At 39.4% G+C, this 26,844-nt stretch overlaps 1 protein-coding gene across 5 annotated transcripts in view; it reads right to left on the bottom strand.

The window, feature by feature from the left end:
- Positions 1–26,844, bottom strand: part of PCSK6 (proprotein convertase subtilisin/kexin type 6) — a 229,009-nt gene that overhangs the window by 82,813 nt on the left and 119,352 nt on the right. For all 5 annotated transcript variants that reach the window (XR_008892408.1, XM_056571778.1, XM_056571779.1 and 2 more), the window contains 4 exons: positions 12,790–12,900; positions 11,457–11,600; positions 10,319–10,395; positions 5,802–5,890 (listed from right to left, as the gene is read on the bottom strand). Coding sequence is in view for 4 of the 5 variants with exons in the window: in XM_056571778.1 (XP_056427753.1) it covers positions 5,802–5,890; positions 10,319–10,395; positions 11,457–11,600; positions 12,790–12,900 (421 nt within the window). In the remaining variant the exon portion in view is untranslated. The remainder of the gene's footprint in view (positions 1–5,801; positions 5,891–10,318; positions 10,396–11,456; positions 11,601–12,789; positions 12,901–26,844) is intronic.

The following is a 26,844-nucleotide window of genomic DNA, read 5'->3' as shown; positions in this document are numbered from 1 at the left end:
TGTTTGCTGCTGACATTTAATACTCCACAGATATGAGAGCAACCAATAATTACCGTGTAGTCAGAACAGAACACCAAAAAGTAAAGAAAAGCAATTATTTGAAGCTATCAACCACTATCCAGGGTAAAATTATGTTGTCAGCAGAGGTCTAAACCATTGATGTCTAAGTATGTAAAACATCCTTCATCTGTATGTCTGTATGGCATTTTCTCTTTCATGACAATGGCACCTGTAAAACGGTGGGATATGTTATGCAGCAAATGAGCAGTTGGTTCATGAAGTTAATGTGTTGGAAGCAGGAAAAATTTAAGTGTAAAGAAAAAAAAAAAAGAAAAAAAAAGTATAAAACATTTTCTTGTGGCCAGCTTGCAAAAGGAGGTGCCTGCATCCGCCCAGGCCCAAGTAAAGTCTGACAATGAGGTAGTAGTATGCATCATGGTGCTGTGCTATATACACTGCTCAAAAAAATTAAGGAAACAAACGACACAATGTAACTCCAAGTCAATCACACTTTTGTGAAATCACACTGTCCACTCAGGAAGCAACACTGATTAACAATCAATTTCACATGCTGTTGTGCAAATGGAACAGACAACAGGTGGAAATTATAGGCAATTAGCAAGATACCCCCAATAAAGGAGTAGTTCTGCAGGTGGTGACCACAGACCACTCCTCAGTTCCTATGCTTCCTGGCTGATGTTTTGGTCACTTTTGAATGCTGGCTGTGCTTTCACTCTAGTGGTAGTATGAGACTGAGTACACCAAGATTGGCAAATTCGTGCCTGCAACATCCTCCAGCATGACCGGTTTGGTGGTGGGTCAGTAATTGTGTGGGGTGACATTTCTTTGGGGGAAGCACAGCCCTCCTCTGCTTGCCAGAGGTATGCTGACTGCCATTAATTACCGAGATGAGATTCTCAGACCCTTTGTGAGACCATATGCTGGTGCGGTTGGCCCTGGGTTCCTCCTAATGCAAAACAATGCTAGACCTCATGAGGCTGGAATATGTCAGCAGTTCCTGCAAGAGGAAGGCATTGATGCTATAGACTGGCCCGCCCGTTCCCCAGACCTGAATCCGATTGAGCACATCTGGGACATCATGTCTTGCTCCATCCACCAATGCTACATTGCCCCACAGACTGTCCTGGAGTTGGCGGATGCTTTAGTCCAGGTCTGGGAGGACATCCCTCAGGAGACCATCTGCCACCTCATCAGGAGCATGCCCAGGCATTGTAGGGAGCTCATACGGGCACGTGGAGGCCACACACTACTGAGCCTCATTTTGACTTGTTTTAAGGACATTACATCAAAGTTCGATCAGCCTGTAGTGTGGTTTTCCCCTTTGATTTTGAGTGTGACTCCATATCCAGACCTCCATGGGTTGAGAAATTTGATTTCCATTGGTAATTTTTGTGTGATTTTGTTGTCAGCACATTCAACTATGTAAAGACGAAAGTATTTCATGCGATTAGTTCATTCATTCAGATCTAGGATGTGTTATCTTAGTGTTCCCTTAATTTTTTTTTGAGCAGTGTATAAAACAGTCACTAGTTGACTGCATTCAGGATAGTAAAGTGAAAGGGGTCATGTAAGGATTCTGATGTATATCAGTAGCGAAAATACAAATGATAATGAAAATCAATCCTCCGAGACCTGCTACCATGAGGCCTTAGACCTGTTCACCTTTTTCTAGCAGAACATAGCCTGGTGAAAGCAATAGAGATGGTGACAAGCTTATTGGGTTCTAAGAAGACTGGCCAAGCAAGCAAGAACAATCTCTCCACTTTGGTAAACTGTAGCATTAAGCATTACATTGTGACTTTAAATGGGCACTGTCATGAAATAAAAAAATTGATATGTTGTAGTACTTAAGTACTACAACATATCTCTAATATACTTTAATTAAAAAAAGTGATTTTAAAACAGTTTAAAATCACTTAAATTCGGCCACTAGGGGTCCCCCTCCTAGTGGCCGAATGCATTCGGCAGTGACGTCACTAGTGAATTTCGACTCATTGAAGCCTGGCAATGAGTCGGAATTCACTCACTGCGGTGCTCGCTCCCGCCTGTCAATCAAACAGGCAGTAGCAAGCGCTGAGAACAGAAGAAGCACACATTGGCTCCCCTGCTCCCTGGCCTTGCACGCCGGCCCCGCCTCCTGTCGCTGCTGTCCTGTCCGTCGCTGCACTGTCCTGGTATGTCTGGGGGGGGGGGGGGGGGGTGTTCGGGTAGCGGGGTTCAGGGGAGGGGTAGCGGGGTTTGGGTTGTGCCGCGGCCATGTATTGTTTTTAATACAGGGTGCCTCCAGTTTTTCCCCACTACAACTCCTAGCATGCCCTGACAGCCAATAGATGTCAGGGCAAGCTGGGAGTTGTAGTGGTGAAACAGCTGGAGGCACCCTGTGTAGATGAACTAAGGGCGGAAGTCCCCCCAGCAGGCATCAGTGACGTGGTGCCTGCTGGTGAAGTCTGCCTGTAGTGAGCACGCTACCAGGCAGACAAAACTGCATTTTTTATATAGTAAAAAATTAGGCAGGGAGGTGGTTAGGGATAGATGGGAAACAGGCAGGGACAGAGAGGGAAAAAAAAGGGATGGTGGGAGCTACCCTTTAAGATAAAAGTTAAAAATAAAGCATAATGGTATCTGTAATTTCCTATAGGTTAACATTAGAACCTAACATGAGTAGACCCTAGAGAGACCTCTATCTAAAAAAGGGCTTAAACTCAAACTGTGCTGATTGCTCAGTGGTCTGGAACTCTACTCCTGTTGTGCGATTCTCAGGCCACCCATTCGCAGCCATGGATAGATGGGTAATATGAAAAAGATGGTGGCCTAATGTGACCTGACCAAACAGAGAGATTGGTAGAAACACTGCATGAAAAGCCTAGGCAGGGCAAAAGCCATAAGTAACTTTGGACGCAACCCAACTATAGGGGACTGTGAGTACTGCACATCCCCAGCCACAAACAAAAAGGGGCTCAAAAATGGTTAGCGCCACTAAATTTGTACTGCAGCTTCCAAGCATACTATGTCCCTGAATAGGTTTTGCAAAATCAAGCATGTAAAGCTAATACAATTAAAAGTTATTTATTCAACCAAATTGAATTAGGTCATATCCTAAAGGGGAGCCCTCCTTACATGCTGCTCAGATGTATCAGATGATCCTTGCAGTTATACTAAGTCACTGTTTATATCTCACCACCAACACACATCACATTAGGTACACATTCTTAAAAGGAATCAAAACCACTAGGGGCACCATGACAAATATATGAATCGGTGTTATCTACATACAAACAATTGTATTACAACTTGGCCTAAGGCTGGGTTCACACCATGTTTTTGCAATACAGTTCCCGTATACATTTTCAATTTGAAAATCATACGGAACCGTATTGAAAACCATATGCATTGACTCTTCATTGAAAACCATATGCCAAAAGATGCACCCGTTGTGTCCGTTTTGCATCCTGTACACAGTTTGGCAGTTTTTCTCCCATACCCAAAACCATAGCCTACCATGGTTTTCGGTCTGGGAGAAAAACCGTATTGTAACGTACACTTTTTTTAAAAATTTTTTTACATGGGAGTCAGTGGTAACCATTCAGAACTGTATGTGTGTACGGTTCCATCCGGTTTTCACCATCCGGTTTTTACTTTGCACAGTTTTTTTCTTGGAATTTCAATCAAACAAGTGAAACTTTATTCATAATCGAATGAAAAGTTTAAAACCTATAGTTTTCTTAAAAACGGATGCAACCAAACATCATTTTTCAAACTGTATACGGTTTTCAACCGTATACAGATTAAAGTTTGTACACATGTTTTGATACAGTTTAGTCAGGATTTCAGGAATCTGTTTTTTTTTTTTTTTTAAATCAAAAACCTGATACGGGAACTGTATTGCAAAAACGTGGTGTGAACCCAGCCTTAAAGCCAAGTTGTAATACAATTGCTAAGAAGAAAACGTTGAACCGAACTGATGGGCTCTTAGGAAATATAGATTGTACTCCAAGTGATCCAACACTGAATGCATTAAACTGAATGACTTAAAATAGATCACAATTGGCGTTCAAGCATTTACTGTCAGGTATTGTATAATATTTTAGATTGCTTTTCCTGTTGCATGTTGCACTGTCACTCACAAGTTTATTGTGCAGCAGTGACCCATTCAGATGACTTGCTTAACCCCCTTTGGCGATCATTGGAAAGGCGCACTACTAATCTCTGCCAGGATTCCAGCGAAAGACCATAGTGCAATACAGAATGAACAGCACAATACACAGCAGCCCAACCAAGTGTGACTAATGATTGCTTTCCCCTAGTACACGTTCCAGCTCATTGCCCAGAAGCAGGTGACGCACAATATAGACATCTACAGCTGTGTGTCCTCACACTCAAGGCATCAGAGGAACAATTCAATACCCTGTGAATAGACTTATTTATATACAAACACTATAACACAACAAGCATTGACCAACATTTATACCAAGTCAGTATTCTCTGGAGCATGGAAAGAGGCGCAGGAATTTTGGCAGCTTGAAGCATTATCACAACTAAGGGGCGCTTAGTTTGAAACAGACTATAAAAAAAAAAAAAAAAAAATTTACATAAACAGATTTTTTTGTAACTGAATTCAACTGAGGTGCCATGTTCTTCAGGTCACCTACACTGCTATTAAGATGTACTACTTACTAACATTCCAATAAGGTGATTAATAAAACATGGAAACCAAATTACCTGAAGTTCCTACCCCACCTCTCAGGCCTACCATGTGCCCTAGAAATACAGGCACCCTTGAAACTGGTCACAAGAAATGCCAGAAAAAGCTGATATCCAACAGCAAAGATACAAAAATTTTTACTAATCATAGGCGATTCAATAAAACATTAATATTTTCAAACCCTGGAATATTTGGTCTTTATCAAGTGCATCCACCATGGTTGGTGGTAACATTCATTTAGTTATCGGAGAAGTATGGACAACCATTCAATGAACCCAATCCTTACATGACGGTTTCACACAAGCACCATTCAGCTTCATTTTTGCCTCTGTGTTAAAGGGGTACTCTGGTGGGAAAAAATTTTTTAATCAACTGGTGCCAGAAAGTTAAACAGATTTGTAAATTACTTCTATTAAAAAATCTTAATCATTCCAGTACTTATTAGCCGCTGAAAACTACAGAGGAAATTCCTTTTTTTTTTTTTAAAAGACTGAGCTCTCTGCTGACATCATGACCACAGTGCTCTCTGCTGACATCTCTGTCCATTTTAGGAACTGTCCAGAGAAGGAGAAAATCCCCACAGCAAACATATGCTGCTCTGGACAGTTCCTAAAATGGACAGAGATGTCAGCAGAGAGCACTGTGGTCATGATGTCAGCAAAGAGCACTGTGTTCCAAAAAGAAAATTATTTCCTATGTAGTATTCAGCAGCTAATAAGTACTGGAAGGAGTAAGATTTTTTTTTAATAGAAGTAATTTACAAATCTGTTTAACTTTCTGGCACCAGTTGATATAAAAAAAAAAAAAAATAATAAGTTTTCCACCGGAGTACCCCTTTAAGGCTAGATGTCATGGCCTGATGTCCTGAAACCAAAGTGTGATTTCAGGTCAGTAAACCCATGGTCAGACCAGGACGTGAGGATGTAATGCAGACACATAAATGTGTTTGGATTAGGCTAGTATGAAATGGGCTTTAGGCCTAGAGCTTTTTAAAAAAATAAATAAATAAATTAAAAAAAAAGGAGTTAATCATATACTCAGATCTTGCAATATATACAAAGATATAAACTCAACTTACCCCCAATCCTTGCATTATATGCAATGCCCACAATACAGTAGGAATTATTTGCTGATGCTGCCACTTCACCAGCACAACGAGTGCCATGCCTACAAAACGGGGAGGGGACAAAGAAATGGCAAGGTTACCTTGTATGTAATCATGTGAGAGACCTGTATGTTCTATCATAGCTTCTGTAGAGGAAGAGTGGTGCAGTTGCCCATGGCAACAATCAGATAACTTTTTTCAGTTTTCAGAGGACCTTTTTTTTTAATGGAAGAAGTGATCTGATTGGTTTCTATGGGCAACTGCACCACTCTTACGCTACACAGGTTTGATAAATCTCCCCAATGACCCTGATGGAATGGAGACCATTAGTGGTGTGAAAGCAGCCTTATATATTTACAAGCTACACATCTAAATGGAAAGTGCAAAGGGAAAACATGCTTCTAAAAGCATGGCCATATCGTCAGTAGACTAAAGAGGTTTGCTGAATACCACCACAAGCACACGAGTTGTCATCAACATCTGCATGGTAGTGCCGAGTGATCCAAAATGCTCTGCAGCCCTAAAGAGTTACCAACAGGTTTTCTCATTAAAGATGCACAGGATACTGTACAAGTGAATACACCCTTAAAGGGGTACTCCACTCCCCAGTGTTTGGAACATTTAGCGAACCCCCCCCCGAAACCCCGAAGCCTGCACCCTGTGTTCAGGAACTAAATGTTCCGAATGCTGGGTAGTGGAGTACCCCTCTAAAGTGACTAGTTGCAATTTTGAGTCAGAGTTGGGCCTGTATCTGATCTAAGGCCCTCTACCAAACTTCAGATGACTACATTAGTAAAATCCAGCTGCTGGTATATTTCAGAACCCATAATTCTTTCGTTTATGTAATCGGACCTGTACAGTGGTATAAACAATTTAAAAATAATATTTCATGCAGATTGTTTAGTATATTGTCCATTTTCAAGATAGAATGTGTAAAACTTCACACTGTCAGAGCACACTTTGCAGTTGGCAATTACCTATCACAGCTTTCTGAGGCGAGTAAATCACTTCTAAGCTGCATGGATAATTGGAAAAAAAATAGACTTCTGATATTAACCCCTTGATAACCACAAGTAGCAATGGTGAAGCCAGCTAAACAGAGCAAAATAAATGCACTGGCAGCTAGTTTCAGACTAGCATAATATGACTGCATCCAGCCCAAGCACAGGTCCAACGACCCTAACTGGAATCAGATTTATGATGTTTTCAGTATAGGTATTACCAGTAACAGTATTACACTGAAACTAGCCTTAGGATGAATTAGCACATACAGCATTGGAACGAGTTTTCCACTGAGTTTAAAGTTTTCTTTTTCTTGCATTATTTTACCGTATATACTCTAGTATAAGCCGACCCGAATATAAGCCAAGGCCCCTAATTTCACCCCAAAATTTTACTCGAGTGTAAGCCTGGGGGGGGGGGGAATACATCATTCAGACCCCCCCACCCCCCGTCATCCTCCAGACCACCATCAACCCCCCCCCCGTCATCCTCCAGACCACCACCACCCCACGTCATCCTCCAGACCACCACCCCCCCCGTCATCCTCCAGACCACCACCCCCCCCGTCATCATAATCACCCCCCTCATCATCATCACCCCCAATCATCATCCAGACCCGCCTTTTGTTGTCTACTCTCCTCCCCAGTTGTTGCTCTCTTGGAGGGACATTTATCAATGTTTGCTTATGTATTCCTTTTTTTTAGTAATTTTTTCCTTACTTTTTTTTTGCTTATGTGCGACGTATTTATCAACTGCTTTCAGCCTGTTGATAATTTTCTTTCACGTAAGCAATTTTTCCTTTTTTACTTTGGTAGTAGCTTTTTCTGCTCCATGTTTGAGCTGGAGTAAATTTAGTCAATTTTTAACGCTGTTGCGACTCTTTTTTGCGCAGTTGCGACTGTCGCAGTTAATAAATACCTGACTACCCGTAGTCCATTTTAAAATTATTACTACATAGTAAATTTTAGGAAAACTTGCTTTTCTCGCTTTCCAGTCAAAATGTTGCACGAAAAAGCGTGTAGTCGCAGTTGCGACAATTTTGCGACAATTATAGTAAAGAAAACCTGACTAAACCCGTTGATAAATGTCCATATTGGTCCTTTCCTGTTGCCTTGTAGCTGTAGGGACTTTCTGCATACCAGTGTGGAGGGTGAGCCGGCCCTGAACTAGTGACGCTGTATTGACACCACCGTGCAGGGACGTCTGTGCACAGCAGACATCCATGACATCAGGGGCGTCCCTGCACACGGACGTCCCTGAGCTGCGGCATCAATGTAGCGTCACTAGTCTGGGGCCCAGAGTGGAGAAGAGGGCCTCCCGGTGAAGATTGATGGCCCAGAGAGGCTCACCCTCCCAGGCGGTCCCTGCAGCAAAGATGGAAACAACTGGATGTATCGTTTGGTATACGGTTTTAAATGGAGAATCAAGGCATACGGTTTTCAATACGGTTCCATATAGTTTTCACATTGAACACGTATATGGAAACTGTATTGCAAAAACGTGGTGTGAACCCAGCCTTATACTCTAGTATATACGGTAGTTAAAAATGCAGAAGTTACTTTAAGGCCAGATTCACATGGCATTTGTTCAGGTCTATTTTGGAGCAGAAGACAACTACAAATCACATACTATTGATTTCAATGGAGGGGGCACCATCTTTTACATTGTGCTTTTTGTTTATCTGGTATGTATCACACTCGCAGTATGCCCCCACAGTGTGTATTACACTCTAAACCTTCCATAGAAAATATACTGAATGAATATATATACTTCAAAACTGTCCCTGTCAGGAACAAATCCCTTACAGAAAACCTCTCCTGCTCCAGACAGTTCCTGACATGGACAGAGGTGTCAGCAGAGAGCCCTGTGGTCAGACAGAAAAGAACTACACAACTTCCTCTGTAGTATACAGCAGCTGATAAATGCTGGAAGGATTAAGACTTTTAAATAGAAGTCATTTACAAATCTAAAATACATAGGTGTGGGAGCTCTACATAAAACGGAAGGGGCCTAAGCCGAGGATACTGTGTTGCACATATCCAATGTGCCAAATATAACACTATAAAATATAAATGAAAAAAGGGAGATAAATTGGGACAGTTAGAGTGAGAAAAGGAAGTAAGGGGAAATCAGGATTGTGTCTAATAAAAATACATTTATTGTGAATAGTAAATATAAAAGTGAGATCCCAAGCAGGGCCCTTGCTTAGGACACATCACAATAAAAGTAATTTACAAATAGTGATTATAAACATTAAAAACTAAAGATGCAGTGGGGACATATGTAAACTGCGCTATAATGAGCGAGATGCGATAGTCCAATTTATACTGGTGACTTATCGCTGGGGTGTGACTGACTCCTATCACCCTAGCGGTAAGTCACCAGTATAAATTGGACTATAGCATTATAGCGCAGTTTACAAATGTCCCCACTATTTCATTAATTCTATCTTGTGCATCTCTAGTTTTTAATGTTTATAATTACTAGTTATAAATTGCTTGTATTGTGAGGTGTCTTAAGCAAGGGCCCTGCTTGGGATCTCACTTTTATATCATTTACTATTCAAAATAAATGTATTTTTATTAGACACAATCCTGATTTCCCTTTCTTCCTTTTCTCATTCTAACTGTCCCAATTTGTCTTCCTTTTTTCCCTGTCTATAGCCTAGTAGGACTGTTTCATTTATATTTTATAATTTACAAATCTGTTAATTTTTTTGCCACTATTTGGTTAGAAAAAATAAAAAATAAAATAGTTTTCCACTGGAGTCCCCCTTCTAAGACAGGTCCCCACTGCACTGACCGCAACTCACTGACCGCAGCACTAAAATGCTCTGCAAAATACTGTAATGACTACAGACACATCACTTTGGATTTTGAAGTTAAAGGGGTTATCCAGGAAAAAACTTTTTTTTTTTTTATATGTCAACTTGCTCCAGAAAGTTAAACAGATTTGTAAATTACTTCTATTAAAAAATCTTAATCCTTTCAGTACTTATGAGCTTCTGAAGTTGAGTTGTTCTAAGTGCTCTCTGATGACACGTGTCTCAGGAACCGCCCAGTTTAGAAGAGGTTTGCTATGGGGATTTTCTTCTAAACTGGGCGGTTCCTGAGACACGTGTCATCAGAGAGCACTTAGACAGAAAACAACAACTCAACTTCAGAAGCTCATAAGTACTGAAAGGATTAAGATTTTTTTAATAGAAGTAATTTACAAATCTGTTTAACTTTCTGAACCCAGTTCATATATATATATATATATATATATATATATATATATATATATATAAAAATTTTTTCCTGGATAACCCCTTTAATAGGATTTCACTAAAACACCATAACCTATATCTGTATGTTACATATCTCAATGTTAAAAAGTAAAAACAAAAAAAAAAGACCAAAAATGCTAGAATTGCTTGGCATTTTTAACAACTATTCTAAAATACTGGTACCATTATGCTGACTAAAATATGGGGATGCAATACGCACTTATTTTCATTGCTGGCATCGTATCTTGGACTTGGGTCCTGATCATCTCCATTCACATCATGGCTTGCAAATGGATCCTAAGAAAAAACATAAGATAAGGTATAAGAATTTTCTATAGGAAAACAAGCCACTAATGTTCTTTAGCTGTTGCAAAACTACAACACCCACCCAGCATGTCCTGAAAGTGTGGGTCTGCAACAGCTAGAGTCACAGGTTAGAAGAAAAACCATCAGCCTGTTCACCAACACTAAACCAACTACACTGTTAATGTGCCAACTACTTACTTAAATGTGCCAAGTAGGTCCTGATATGTCCCCCAGAAGATCCTCTGCTGAATTCAGTGAATCGGGCACAGGGTGCGGGACTCCGCCCTCTCAATTTACACATTCACTAGCATGTGGAGTCACAGACAAATATGTAAAATGAGTGGGCGGAGCCCGGCCCCTGTGCGCGATTCACTTGAATTTATCATAGGATCTTCTGGGGGACATATCTCAGCACCTACTGGACATATTTAAGTAAGTAACACCTCGTTGGACTCATGTTCTCACACACTATAACCCAGTGTATTGGGTTAAGTTTAGTTAAACAGATTGACAGTTTTCCTTTAAGGGAAAACTGAGCTAAGATTTAAAGCACATATTACAAATCACTGTTGTATGGACCCATTATACAGCACCCCTAAAATTCTGTGCCCCATAATGTATCTCCAATCCTATACAGATGCACTTTCTTATGGATTTATAACACATGCTGTATTATGGTAGTATTGTATCTACAGGGTCTGTGCAAAACCGATTGAAACATATTCCATAGAAAATAAAAATTCTTGTTAAAAGCTTTGCAAAATATTTTATTTTTTGATTAACTTACATCTTCTATGCATACTAAATCCACTAGAGGTTGCCCAGTTTATTCTAACTTGCCTCTCCAAGTACCTAAAACCTTGAGGAATCTGCATAGATGGCCTAGTCAAAAGCACAATGCTAGTAACCAAAGCCTTGATATTAGATGTTTACCACTGCAAGGATTTATTTTATCAACTTACAGTCATTGAAATACAACTTCCTAGTAGCCAGGTACTAATTTCTATCCTACAAAACCGATACCAGAAACTGTATGATGCTGATATACTCACATAATTGTGAATAAGATCTGGGTGATTTTTCTCCACTCCATCATCCAAGATACTCACAACCACATTTTTGCCAGTGTAGCCCCTCTGCCATGCAGCCATAATGTTCATCTCTGATCTGCAGCGGCTGCTCTTATCACTACAATGCTGAAAAATTAATTAAAAATCACAGGTCACCAATTCAGAAACTGGAGATTTTAAGTGAATTTCATGGTTAAACCATTTGCCAAGTGGATGCCCAAACACTTAGTCTATTTGTGGAATTTCATGGTTTGTCAAAACAAATGAAAAATATATTGTTTACTAGAAAAAGTGGCATGATGTTAGGATTGGCAGATTCTAATGAGTCAGTCCTAGGTGGCCACCCGGAAATTGACACTTTCTGTACTGCTAGACTTCCCGATTTTTACAAAATTGAGGCAAAACCAAGGTGGTTTTGTGCAAAATTCAGCAAAACTGCAGCAAAAGAGGCCATTAATCAAGACCTTTGACAATTTACAGCTATGTCACTATGGATCTTCCAGAGTCTGCAGAGGAACAAGAGGGGAAAGAAAGATCAGTCTGTGGGAGAGAGGGGAACCATCTATGTGAGCGGGGACAGAGTTACCTGTGTGCGTGTGGAGGGAGGCATGAGAACAGTGCATGGGGAAAAGGAGTAGGGACCCAAATAAGCAATCAATATGAGAGGGAAAGGCCATGGGTGCACCAAATAGTTTCTGGATGTTAGCAGCTGTGTCACTATATCAGGCTTTGTTTACTTTCTGCTTTTCCACTCATTTAGAGCATTTATTGGCAAATCCATTTATTTTAAATAGAGTCTGATTTCTTCATAACAGTGGGATCCATCCCCCATATACTAGTGTGGGATCTGTTTAATCACTCTGCTATGGTGTGGTGCTGAGAGGCATAGTTGGCCCCACCTCCAGGAAACTCTTAGGATTTATAAAGTCCCATCCCAGATGTAGTTAGCAGTCCAATATTCTGACCATTAACTTGGGGATGGGGGGGGGGGGGATTTATCAAAACTTTTGCCAAGGAGTACTGGAATAGCTGACCATAGCAACCAGATTGCAGCTTTCCTAAAAATCTAAAAGATAAAAATAAAAACAGGAAATCTGCTAAAATGAAATAAGCTATGGGTGACTGGCCACCGATCCTCGGCACAAAGTTTGATATGTCAACCCGAATGTCCCTCCATGAGGAAGCATTAATACATCAATGGGTTTGATCTCTACATGACAATAGTGAGTAGATTACTTGAAGATGGGTTCATCTGGCACCCAGCACTGTGTGCTCTGCATCGTATTAGAAATCTAGCAGTGAGCGCTGTACTTACCAGATACCACATGTTCGACCAGATGGGGTCATTAAAGTACAAAAGGTTGGGGTCTATCCGAATGTGTCTTTTAACCCTTTTCTTTATTTGCTGCTGCTGCACCCACTCTACCTGCGTGGAAAATAAGATCTGTTGTATTATTTAACCCCTAAATCAATAAGTATACATTTGCAATACATTATGAAAGTACATTATCAAAAAACTACATCTATGACAGTATCTATCATAAAAAATACAATTATTTTTTCCTATTTCAATTACTGTTCAGCCTCTGCAGAAAAACAATTGTGTTTGAACTCAATAAACAGGACCTAAGGGGATAGGTGACATGCTGAGAATTTAATAAGCAGTTGTTCCCCTCCAGGTCTCCGAAATACTGGAAATCATCTGAATTTATGTTGCTTTGCTAGGTATGACATTCTAGCCCATACCAAAACATCGGACTGAGCAGCTAACATTTAAGAACACTAGATCTATTGATTCTAAATCAAAACAGCAAAAATATTTTATAACAATAATACTAGAGTTTACAAACCAATCCTGTCAGTGTTAAATACTACAGAGTTAGCTCTCCAACACAAAACAGGCTTTTGCACGAGATTTTAAGCTTTAGGCAGAAACGTATGAAGAAAATCTCCCTTAAGGTACCTAAGAAAAAGCCGCTTCCAAAAGCTGTCTATAATCATACTAGATTTTGCTCTATTTTTAATCTTTCTTCTTAGAGGCAATTTTTTTTTTTTTTTTTTTTTTTTTTTTTTTTTTTTTTTAGCAGCGTTCCTGTGATGTCCACCCACATACTTCACATGGCCAGCAGTAAGCACAGCAAGAGATTGCTTGCTCATTTAAGAAGGGCATTTCATAGCATAGGGTGGCACAAAAAATAAATAAATACATGACAGTACAGAGTGGAACCACCCTGCCACAAAGAAAACAAACAAGTGTCTTGTCCCTGTATATTGCAACTTAGCCACAAGAAAACTAGCACTGTTACTGGAGAAAAAAAGCTGGCCTATCATTTAATAGAACAGTCTGCAGCATCTCTGATCTCTACATTGTAACATTCCATTGTTACCGTATTTTTGAAAGTTAAATATTTAACTGACAACTGGGTGTTACTAGTTGGGGGGGGGGGGGGGGTGTCTCCACTCTACACCTATATGTCATATAATTATATTAAAGAGTACCTGTCATCAAGTAAAACTTTTTATATTGTATTCCTTATGAATAATGATGCCTTATTGCATTATCTTCATAAATAAAAAATTATATATAATTTTTTTTTTCCAGAAGTTTTTACCTGTTTAAAAAAAGTGGCCACTAGGGGTCTTGTACGGTGTTCTGCAGTCACTACATAGCCTCCGGACCAGTGCTGGACGGGCACTGGTCCAATTTCCAGAAGTGCAGTTGGGGCGGCTCTGCTCATCTCTCGCTCCCTGCCTGTCAATCATGCAGGCGGGAGAAAGTGCTGTGCCCCCCTGCCTGGTGTCCTCCCCGCCCCTCACACACACTTTTACTCTGCCAGAAGCGCTCCCACTGTCCGCCTGGTGTCCCTGCCCCTCACATTAGCTCTGCCCGTCCATCAGCGCTGACTACAGCGGGATCACTGCATACAGGAAGAAGGGAAGAAGTTAGCCCTGGCAGGCCTCAGATGACGTCGCCGAGATAATGAAAAACCATGAAGAAAAGTTTTGCAACATGTCTCCTTTAGGGTACAGTCACACGAAGCATATACACTGCGTAATTTTCCGGCTTCAATGGACAGGAAAATATGCAGCAGCAAAATATACAGCGTATACACTACATGTGACCTTGTCTGCAACATTTCTTCCTACAACCTGCTCCCCACTACATCCCACTTCATAGATGTGAAGCGGTTCATGGATTTACATGTTCCTGACTTTACCACAATTACCAAAAGAACCACTTATCACTTGTGCTATATGCAGATGAGATCTATCTAGTCATAATGGAGGATGTAATGCGCGCCAAATAAACATTTTCATAAAAATAATGACACTGGCTGGAACATGTGTATACATGACCTGAACATGTAATGACATCTATTAAATATCAGGGGCAAAATGGAGCTAATATGAGTCTGATTAAAAGGGGAAACATAAGTCATGGGATTGTCTGCACAGTGAGCAAAAGGTGGAAGCTCAGGTTAGAATAAATGTGGTGGTGCTTATATGTACATAAAATTGTTCTCTCATGACACCTTATACAAAAGTCATTGTACAGGATGATATATCCTGTCGAACTACTAGCTTCCCTCCCAAGTAATTTTAGGACTTTGTCTTCAGTAACTGTGGCTACTAAACAGTAACCAAATTAATTCTGTATTTGTATCTCTGACTTTCCAAATGAATGTCTCACCCTTAAGAAAATTAGCATTTTAATTGCAGTAGAATGCTGCCGCTGTTCTACAGAATTACAAGTAATACAGAATGGAAAGTATTGCTACTGACTATCATGTATTAACAGAATTAGACAACATTATTTAGAATGAAAGAGTTGCAGAACTTTCAGCAAAACCTTATGTGGTGTCCCGGTACCGTATAGTATAAAGTACCTTGTGTGGTGGTCCCCAAAGCCAGAGTTACTTCAGTCCGGTGGGGTCCTCATGGTGGGATATCCCCTAGTCACCTCTCCCTTCTTCAATTTTATGATGTTTGTATGTATATTTGATTGTATATTTAACTGTGTATACAGTGTTGCAGTAACTGTTGTTAAGAGCAGAGCGCCTGAGAGTTACCGCTGGTGCTCTTCGCAGAACATTAACTACCTTCCTACTATGACTTGTATACACATCATATAGCAGGAAGCGGTTAAATGGGTTGTAAATTTATTCTTCCACGCAAAACACAATCATAATATGGTTTGCAAAGAATCCTTCCAGTCTAAAGAATTGGAAGAGAATGACAGCAGACAGACAAAACATACGAACTTAACTTGGCCAAAAAACTAGTAGGAAGTCGGTAGTGCATCAGAAACTGTGCAGGAATTGGTAAGTCAATTAAGTAAGTATGAAGGGAGGAAATTAGGGCTAAAACAAATTATTGAAACTGTTTTGTGAAGTATATTTTGTGTGTACTGTCACTTTTTAAGATTAAATAAATAAACAAAAAAATATACACATTTCAAAATATCTGCAGACAACTGCCAACGCAGAGTAGGCAGGAGCCTAGGGCACCAGAACGGTAAGCGTATATCATCTTTTACTTATTTTAAAAACACAACTTAAGCCACTTCTGAACCTACCTTATTTATTTCTTCTGAGACCTTTATTACTGAAGCATTTAGAGTACACTGTTTGCTTACATTTCAAGTAGCCATTACCTCTGACCTTAAAGGGGTATTCCAGGATTTTTTTTCTTAATTTAAAAACTGTGCTACAGGGGCTGTAAAGTTAGTGTAGTTCATAATATAATGTCTGCACCTGTGTGTGATGGTTTTCTCACAATTCTTCTGTGATTTTGACCCCAATATTTATTTTTAACAGCATACAAAATGACTTGTCTCAGATTTTTCCCAGGTTGCAATGCGGCCGAGACCTGACCTCACTAGTAAGCTGATGACAGGGAGCCTGTCTGCTTCAATGGGTGGAGTGATTGCTTGGTGGGAGAGAGATCATTCTGCAACTAATGCACCAGCTGTAGGCACCCTGATTGAAAACCACAGGTCTTTTGAATGGATGCAGCTCATTTATGTTTCAATAGGCGGGGTGTCTGATGTGTGGGAGGGAGGAAAATGGAATTATGGGATTTGTAGGCTAAAGAAAACTTAAACAGGAAATACCAGTTAACAAAAAGCTAGCCACAGTATTATGGTTATCTCACAACATAGAAATTTAGCCCCAAGACAAGTGCAGATCCTTCCTAAGCATGTCCATTACTGTCTGCCAGGTACGTACTAAAATCACCTTATGGTGGATAACCACTTTAACATGAGAGCAAATATCTTAAACATCCAAGAACAATAAATGGTAATACACTGTTCCAGAAATTCAGAATATGACTTATTAAGAAACGGTCACATACTTCATGTCTAGAAATAGCCTCATTAAAATATAGAAAGGATCATTTGCAAAAAAATAAAAATTAAAAAAAATGATATATTTTTTTTTGCAAATTATCTTTTCCATATTATAATGAGGCTATTTCTAGATATGAAGTATGTGCCCGATTCTTAAGTCATGTTGTCTGCAAATATTCTGACTATATATAACATATAACATAACATAAGGAAGAAGCATGGTAATTTCTACCCTGGCATATACTTACTTCAATAAATCTAGTCCATTCATAAATACTGTACATGTCAAATATTTCCTGTATTGGGCAGAATTACATACTTTAAAAATGCACTTTACTTGTAAACACTAAGAAAAATGTAAAAAAAAAGGACTATTCAGGCTTTAAAAAAAAAGCTGCTGGAAGAATTAACTTAAATCTGCCAATCATGTTTTTATGAACATCTATTTGTGACATTTCCCTGTTAATTCATGCATTGACTAAATAGTATAAACTCGAAACTCGAAAATTATTCTATATGCACCCATACGGGGGTTGTTTTGAACAGAAAGTCAAAACGTCAATTTATACTGGTCATAAATCAGTGTAAAAATCTGTTCAGGAGAGGAAAGACCAGAGCTGGAGACTGAGCCTGTAAGGCAGGTACTCTGATGGATTTCTCTGAGAACAGGACAACAGCACTATGGGGGAGATTTATCAAAACCTGTGGAGAGGAAACGTTTTTCGTTTTTCAAAGACCCAAAAGAAGCAATCTGATTGGTTGTTACTTGATATGAACAACTGGTCAACTTTTCCTCTGCGAAGGTTTTAATAAACCTCCCCCTATATGTGACAACATGCAGGGAGCAGAAGAAAAAGCCTAGCAAAATAGTAGGCATAATGCAATAATAATAAAATGCATTTAAATAGATGTCCATAGTCTAAATAGGACAACCGATAAACACAATGCTATATCTCACTATTCACAGCAAATGCATCATATTTTTGACTATATGCCCACTGTCCGAGACTTACATTAAAAATCTTAAAAGCCTAGAGAAGATCTCCAAAAATATGCCTCCAATAACAGAGCACTAGGAAATTACAACATGTCTACATGTCTGCTATTTGAGCTATATTTGTATAACCTTGGAGAACCCCTTTTAAGTGTGGTGCATCTGACAGGAGTAATTTAATGGACGATCCCTCCCTCTGACCAAAAGACAGGCTGCTTATAAGATTATTATTGTCTGCAAAATAATTTCCATACAGGTACCAAAATACACATTATACAAGTATCTACACAAAAGTACATAGATTACAACTTTTTACTGCAAAGTATAAAAGCTTGGAAGCAAAGGCTTTTTCAAAAACGTACAGTAAGTTTCCAACCTCAATCATAAACTTGTGTACGTTGCATTCATATGATCATAGTCCAGAATTTTCAAGACTACTCCCTTACCCTGCTCTGTGCATCCATTCGTCCCTCCTTTACTGCTGCCAGCCATGCCAGGCATAAGTAAAGGATAACACTGATCACTGCTATGCTATGGCATAGAATTGATCAGTATGCAATCTACTGATTGCATCTAATAGTCCCCAATGGGGACTAAAGTGAAAAAAAAAATATGTAAAATATAAATGTGAATTAACCCCTTCCCAATAACAAATTTGAATTACCCCCCTTATTAAAAAAAGTTTAAATAAAAAAAAAAAATGTTTTATATATAAAAAAAAAAGTGCTTACTCAAAAACAAAAAAATAAAAATCTCTTTCTCATTAAGGGTACATTCACATGGGCGGAGCCACACAATACACCGCTATGAGCAGACACACTGAAGCGATGCGCCAGTCGCCGCGCATGTGCAGTGTACTCTTACATATCGCGGCAGCTCCTCCTTTTCCATGAGCTAGGCCGAGAGCAGCCGCATTGTGTGAGTACACTGCGCATGCGCATGGCAACTCGCACATTGCAGTGTGTCTGCTCGTAGTGGCATATTGCAGCTGCAAGCAGACATCTATAGGCACCATGTAGCGGTCCTTCAGCGGCGGATCCGCAGTGTAAAATACACTGTGGATCCGCCTGTGTGAACGTATCTTTCAGGAAAAAAAAAAACCTGTCATATGACATTGAAAAAAGTATGGGTAATTGGTATCAGTGAGTACTTAAGAAAAAGTATCGGTACTCTCACTCTGTCTTAAAAAAATGGTATCGAGACATCCCTGATAGATAATGAGAGAATAGGCACTGAAGACACAGGTGCACATAAGGGTTGTACATACTGCTAAGGTGCATACAATTATGATCCATAAAAGGTGCATATCATGATCTAAGCCTTGGCAACAGCTGGACAATGTCCTGTAAAGGCCAGGCAACAATACATGAGATAAGAAACAACGTCATAAGAATAGATAAGTAAGCACAAAACAAAGATCAACAAGGAAAATGCATGTAGTCAGGAGCTCTGTACCACCTACCCCTACGTACATTTCGCGATGGCTTTCCTATGTCTTCTGACATTGCTTCTTATCTCATGTATTGTTGCCTGGCCTTTACAGGACATTGTCCAGCCTTTGCCAAGGCTTAGATCATTATATGCACCTTATGGATCATTATGCAATAATTGTATGCACCGTAGCAGTATGTACTACCCTTATGTGCACCTGTATGTCTTCAATGCCTATTCTCTCATCTATATATGTTTTTAACTTTTATTGTGACAAAGTATTTGCTGATTTATATGTGACTGGGGCTTTGTAATTTGGTGAAGGTGGCTGTGTATTTGTCACGAGACCTTTCATACATTGTGATCAGAAACACCAGTGAGAATGATGACTGTTGCGTGGTATAGATACCTTTTACTGTGTGGTAAGACTTTGTGCATAAATGTAGCCCAATGTGCATAAATTAGCGACTTTTTACAAGTCACAACTGCAAAAAAGTGCAGTACACATAAGTGCAGTGTTTTTTCTAGGTAAGTTTGGATGTTACGGAAGCAATCAGCAAAAGTGAAATACAACTTTGTTATTGATAAAATCCCAAAGATTGTCACCTGGGTCAGGTCAAACATTGTGGACTCTTTTCTGAAAATAATTTGAAGACTAAACAGAGTAAAGGAATGTTGGAGAACAGTAGATGTGAGCAGGTAAGTCAACAATCTACAACACTAGTATTCAGAGGCCATCAAGGTTGCCTAATGGGTTGCAGTTTTGTTTCATGTGCTTTTCACTTGTGCCTGGCATTCTAGTATAAAGAACCAATCTGTATCGACAAAATACAGAAAGACAAAAAATGATGAGTGCAAATGGAGAGAGGGCGTAGAAATGTCATTCTGCTACACAGTAAAAAGTGTCATTACATATCTGGAGAGACTGTGCTTAGTCCAAAAATAACTGTAGCAAATTCTACAACACTTCCATCCTCCGTACAGAAGGAGCCAGCTAGACAACAAGTGCATCTGGCCTAAGTTACATAGTTAATATTGGGAAAAAAAAAAAAAAAGATTGAAAAAAGTTCTCTATATTTGGATAGAAAAACAAAACAAAAAACTTTCTGAATATGGATGGATAAATCCCTAGCTCAATGGCATGGCAAATCTCCAGAAATCTAGTACCCTTAAAGGGGTACTCCAGCAGAAAACTATTTTTCAACTCAACTGGTGCCATAAACGTAAACAGATTTGTACATTACACCTATTAAAAAAACAAAATCTTAATCCTTCCAGGACTTAGCTGCTGTACACTACAGAGGAGTTGGGTTCTTGTTTTCAGTCTGACCACAGTTCGCTCTGCTGACACCTTAGGGACTGTCCGGAACAGTTTCTGACATGGACAGAGGTGGCAGCAGAGAGCACTGTGATCAGACTGAAAAGAACTACACAACTTCTTCTGTAATATACAGCAGCTAATAAGTAGTAGAAGGATTAAGATTTTTCAACGGAAGTAATTTAGAAATCTGTTTAACTTTCTGGAACTAGTTGATTTGAAAAAGTACCCCTTTAATTTGTAATATAAATTTTCAAGTGTCCTCATGTTTTTTTTTTGTTTTTTTTATGTGTTTAATGAACAACATTGTTTGGTAGTGAATTCAAATAGAAAAGAAAAAAAAGAAAAAAAACACATGGTCGCACATCTACAACATGCACAATGATCTAAGGCTTCTCAGCAACATTCATTAAACAGGTCGTTAGTGTACTTTATGATCACGAAGTGCAAGCCCGTTAGCAGGTCCCTAACATCCCTAGCATAAAATGGCGCTGCACTAAGCGGCAACCACCAGTGTCCACAGGGGGAACGACCCACTGGCAAAGCAGCCCCAATTCCGCCCGAACCAGACACTGCGCTGTGCCCCCCCCCCCCTGCCAGAGATGAATATGAACAGGATGTAAAGCTCACTTATGTGATACCAGTGAACAGGAGTAAAAGCTCACTTACCAAGTGCTCCCAGTGACTGTGGCATGGCTAGCACTTCATGATCATTAAAGGGGTACTCCCGAGGAAAACTTTTTTTTTTTTTTTTTTTAAATCAACTGGTGCCATAAAGTTTAACAGATTTGTAAATTACTTCTATTTAAAAATCTTAATCTTTCCAGTACTTTTTAGGGTCTGTATACTACAGAGGAAATGGTTTTCTTTTTGGAACACAGAGCTCTCTGCTGACATCATGACCACAGTGTTCTCTGCTGACATCTCTGTCCATTTTAGGAACTGTCCAGAGCAGCATATGCTTGGTATGGGGATTTTCTCCTACTCTGCTGACAATCTCTGCCCATTTTAAGAACTGTCCAGAGAGCTCTGTGTTACAAAAAGAAAATTTCCTGGACTGGAAGGATTAAGATTTTTTTTTAATAGAAGTAATTTACAAATCTGTTTAACTTTCTGGCATCAGTTGATTTGAAAAAAAAAGTTTTCCACTTTCTACATCAATGTGCATGTTATAGATGTGCGACTGTCTTTTTCTCTACTTGAATTCACATTGTGTTTTTTATCCCACTCTTTTTGTTCTTACTTTATCAGCACTCCGCCCCTCCCCCTCTGCCCAGGGCTATGTGACTTGGTAGGAAGCTGCATATGGCCCTACGCTTTCTGGCATCCTCCCAGTCTGACTGGGCTTTTACACCTGTTCACTCTTGTGCTGTGCAGCGCCCATTGCTGCCGCGGCACAGTGTCTGTGGGGAGACGCGGCCCAGGGTCTGGTTTGGGCGGCATTGGGGCTGCTCTGCCAGTAAGCAGTTTCCCCTGTGGGCACTGGTGTTGCAGGCGGTGGTGGTCGCTGCTCAGTGCAGCGCCATTTTATGCTAGGCACCTGCTACTTACAGGTGGCCGTGATGTGGCTAGCGGGCTTGCACTTCATGATCATAAAGTACATTAACGACCTGTTAGTTTAACCCCTTAACGACGCAGGACGTATATTTACGTCCTGCGCCGGCTCCCGCAATATGAAGTGGGATCGCGGCGCAATCCCGCATCATATTGCGTCGGTCCCAGCACTCATCAACAGCCGGGACCCGTGGCTAATACCACACATCGCTGATCGCGGCGATGTGCGGTATTAACCCTTTAGAAGCGGCGGTCAAAGCTGACCGCCGCTTCTAAAGTGAAAGTGACCCGGCTGCTCAGTCGGGCTGTTCGGGACCACCGCGGTGAAATCGCGGTGTCCCGAACAGCTTACAGGACACCGGGAGGGCCCTTACCTGCCTCCTCGGTGTCCGATCGACGAATGACTGCTCCGTGCCTGAGATCCAGGCAGGAGCAGTCAAGCGCCGATAACACTGATCATAGGCGTGTTAATACACGCCAGTGATCTGTGTAAAAGATCAGTGTGTGCAGTGTTATAGGTGCCTATGGGACCTATAACACTGCAAAAAAAAGTTTAAAAAAAGTGTTAATGAAAGGTCATTTAACCCCTTGCCTAATAAAAGTTTGAATCACCCCCCTTTTCCCATAAAAAAAATAAAACAGTGTAAATAAAAATAAACATATGTGGTATCGCTACGTGCGTAAATGTCCGAACTATAAAAATATATCTAACTAAACCGCACGGTCAATGGCGTACGCGCAAAAAAATTCCAAAGTCAAAAAAGCGTATTTTTGGTCACTTCTTATACCATTAAAAAATGAATAAAAAGACCGATCAAAACAAAAATCATACCAATAAAAACTTCAGATCACGCCGCAAAAAATGAGTCCTCATACCGCCCTGTACGTGGAAAAATAAAAAAGTTATAGTGGTCAGAAGATGACATTTTTAAACGTATAAATTTTCCTGCATGTAGTTATGATTTTTTCCAGAAGTGCGACAAAATCAAACCTATATAAGTAGGGTATCATTTTAACCATATGGACCTACAGAATAATGATAAGGTGTAATTTTTACCAAAATATGCACTGCGTAGAAACGGAAGCCCCCAAAAGTTACAAAATGGCGTTTTTTCTTCGATTTTGTTGCACAATGATTTTTTTTCCGTTTCGCCGTGAATTTCTGGGTAAAATGACTAATGTCACTGCAAAGTAGAATTGGTGACGCAAAAAATAAGCCATAATATGGATTTTTAGGTGGAAAATTGAAAGGGTTATGATTTTTAAAAGGTAAGGAGGAAAAAACGAAAGTGCAAAAACGGAAAAACCCTGAGTCCTTAAGGGGTTAATGAATGTTGCTGAGAAGCCTTAGATCACTGTGCATGTTGTAGATGAGTGACTAGGTCTGTTTTCTCTATTTGAATTCACATTGTTTGGTAGAGAATTCCATAGTCTCACTGCTCTTACAGTAAAAAATCCATATGTGATGGTAAAATATTTTTTCCTTCTCAAGACCTACAGGATGCCTCTTTGCCCTGGTTATAGGCTTAAAAAAAAGAAAAAAAAGGCTGACCTCATTTTTTATTTTCTTTTTTGTTTCTGCAAAATTGTATACTTATAGCTAGTAGTAGTGTATGCTTTGCCACTCTGTTAGCCTTCTGGATTTAAGTAACAATGCTGTATGCATCGCTGCTTACTCCAGTGAATGTTAGAGGAGTTTTCCCAGATCCAAAAAAGTTTGTATATGTTTCTTGGGACTGGTTTAAAAAAAATAAAAAAACTTTGAAAGAAAGGAAAAACATATCTGAAACATACAGTCCAAAAAAGTAAAAATACGGGCCAAAAAAAGGCATTTAACATCAAATGGGTTTTAGATGTTTCTAATCGAACCAACTGAGAATGCTTTAACGCCTTAGGGACTATTTTCACCTTAATGAGGTATTCCAGAAAAAAAAAATGTTTTTATATCAACTGGCTCCAGAAAGTTAAACAGATTTGTAAATTACTTCTATTAAAAAAATCTTAATCCTTCCAATAATTATCAGCTGCTGAAGTTGAGTTCTTTTCTGTCTGGCAACAGTGCTCTCTGCTGACATCTCTGCTTGTCTTGGGAACTGCACAGAGCAGGAGAGGTTTGCTTCTACTCTGGACAGTTCCTGATACAGGTGTCATCAGAGAGCACTTAGACAGAAAAGAACAACTCAAATTCAGCAGCTCATAAGTACTGAAAGGATTAAGATTTTTTAATAGAAGTCATTTACAAATCTGTTCAACTTTCTGGAGCCCGTTAATATATATAAAAATTATTTTTTTTCCTGGATAACCCCTTTAACCCCTTAAGGACCAGGCCATTTTTACACCTTAGGACCAGAGCGTTTTTTGCACATCTGACCACTGTCACTTTAAACATTAATAACTCTGTAATGCTTTTAGTTATCATTCTGATTCCAAGATTGTTTTTTCATGACATATGCTACTTTAACATGGTGGAAAATTTTTGTGGTAACTTGCATCTTTTCTTGGTGAAAAATCCCCAAATTTGATGGAAAAATTGAAAATTTAGCATTTTTCTAACTTTGACGCTCTCTGCTTGTAAGGAAAATGGATATTCAAAATAAAAAAATTTTATTCAAATATACAATATGTCTACTTTATGTTTGCATCATAAAATTGACAAGTTTTTACTTTTGGAAGACATCAGAGGACTTCAAAGATCAGCAGCAATTTTTCACAAAATTTTCAAACTCACTATTTTTCAGGGACCAGTTCAGGTTTGAAGTGGATTTGAAGGGTCTTCATATTAGAAATACCCCATAAAAGAACCCATTATAAAAACTGCACCCCCAAAAGTATTCAAAATGACATTCAGTCAGCGTTTTAACCCTTTAGGTGTTTCACAGGAATAGCAGCAAAGTGAAGAAGAAAATTCACAATCTTCATTTTTTACACTCGCATGTTCTTGTTGACCCAATTTTTGAATTTTTACAAGGGGTAAAAGGAGAAAATGTATACTTGTATTTCTAGCCCAATTTCTCTCGAATATGAATATGAATACCTCATATGTCTATGTAAAGTGTTCGGCGGGTGCAGTTGAGGGCTCAGAAGCGAAGGAGCGACAAGGGGATTTTGGAGAGTACGTTTTTCTGAAATGGTTTTGGGGGGCATGTTGCATTTAGGAAGCCCCTATGGTGCCAGAACAGCAAAAAAAAAAAAAAAAACACATGGCATACCATTTTGGAAACTAGACCCCTTGAGAAACGTAACAAGGAATTAAGTGAGCCTTAATACCCCACAGGTGTTTCACCGGAGTACCCCTTTAAGGACATTTTCGTTTTTTGCTCCTTGCCTTCTAAAAATCATAACTTTCAATTTTGCACAAACAGACCCATATAAGGGCTTGTTTTTTGCGTCACCAATTGTACTTTGTAATTACATCACTTATTTTACAATATAACCTGCAGAAAAAATAAATAAAATAAAAAAATCATTTGTGGGGTGAAAAAAAAAAACCACACCATTTTGTAACTTTTGGGGGCTCCCGTTTATACGCAGTGAACTTCTTGGTAAAAATGACATTTCCTTCATTCTATAGGTTCATACGGTTAAAAGGATATCCAATTATATAGGTTTTATTTTATTTTAATACAAAAAAAAAAAATTTTAAACTACATGCACCAAAATTAGTATGTTTAATCTGATCATCTTCTGACCCCCTTTTAACGTTTTTATTACTCCGTGTACGGGGTGGTATGAGGGCTCATTTTTTGTGCCATCATCTATAGTTTTTATATGTACCATTTTTGTTTTGATGGGACTTTTTGATCGCTTTTTATTAATATTTTTATGGTATATGAAGTGACCAAAAATGCACAATTTTGGACTTTGGTATTTTTTTACTTTTACGCCATTGACCATGTGGTTTAGCTAACCTAATATTTTAATAGTTTAAACATATTCGCACGCGGCAGTGCCATATGATTATTTTTATCCTTTATTACATTATTTTATTTAAAAAAAATGGGAAAAGGGGGGTGATAAACTTTTAATAGGGAAGGGGTTACGGTAATTAACTTTTATTACACTTTTTTATTTATTTATTTATTTTACACTTTTTTTTAAGCCCCCATAGGGAGCTAAAACATGCAATCTTCTGATTGCATACACTCATCAGTGTTATGCCATTGCAAACCACTGATCAGTTCAACCGGCGAGCTGCTGCTCTAGAGCAGTAGATCACCTATCGGACAACGAAGAGGCAATGAGGACCCTCCCGTTGTCCGGCAAGCTGATGGGGACATTTTGTCACGATAGTCCCGATCAGCTCTCAGCTGCTGGGATTCTTTTACTTTTGCTTTAGCAATCAACTTTAATCGCGGCGTCTAAAGGGATAGTACCGAGCAGAGGCCCGATCGGCCGTGCCCGGCATTAGCTGTGGGTCCTTTCTGCCTGTAGCAACTGGGACCCACCGGTGTTGACCCGCTCTCTGCTGGTGAGAATGGTTTAAACCAGTTAAACTGGACCAGGGCATACATGTACGCCCTAAGTCCTTAAGGATCCGGATGAAGGGCATATGCATACGCCCTGTCCCCCCAAGAGGTTAAATTATTTTGCATTTTCCTTGAGTACTCCTTTTTGAGGACATTGTCCCAGCTATCTTTGTTTGTGAAAATTGGCCTTCCTGAAGTTTAGTGCATTTGTAGCTTCTCTACTAAACACCTTATTAAAGAATAAATGAAAACTCATG

This window comes from Hyla sarda, chromosome 4 (genome assembly GCF_029499605.1).
Source record: "Hyla sarda isolate aHylSar1 chromosome 4, aHylSar1.hap1, whole genome shotgun sequence".
In the NCBI taxonomy this organism is placed as follows: Eukaryota; Metazoa; Chordata; class Amphibia; order Anura; family Hylidae; genus Hyla; species Hyla sarda.
Note: the sequence above shows the minus strand (reverse complement) of the source record. Positions and strands in the feature narration are given on the sequence as shown.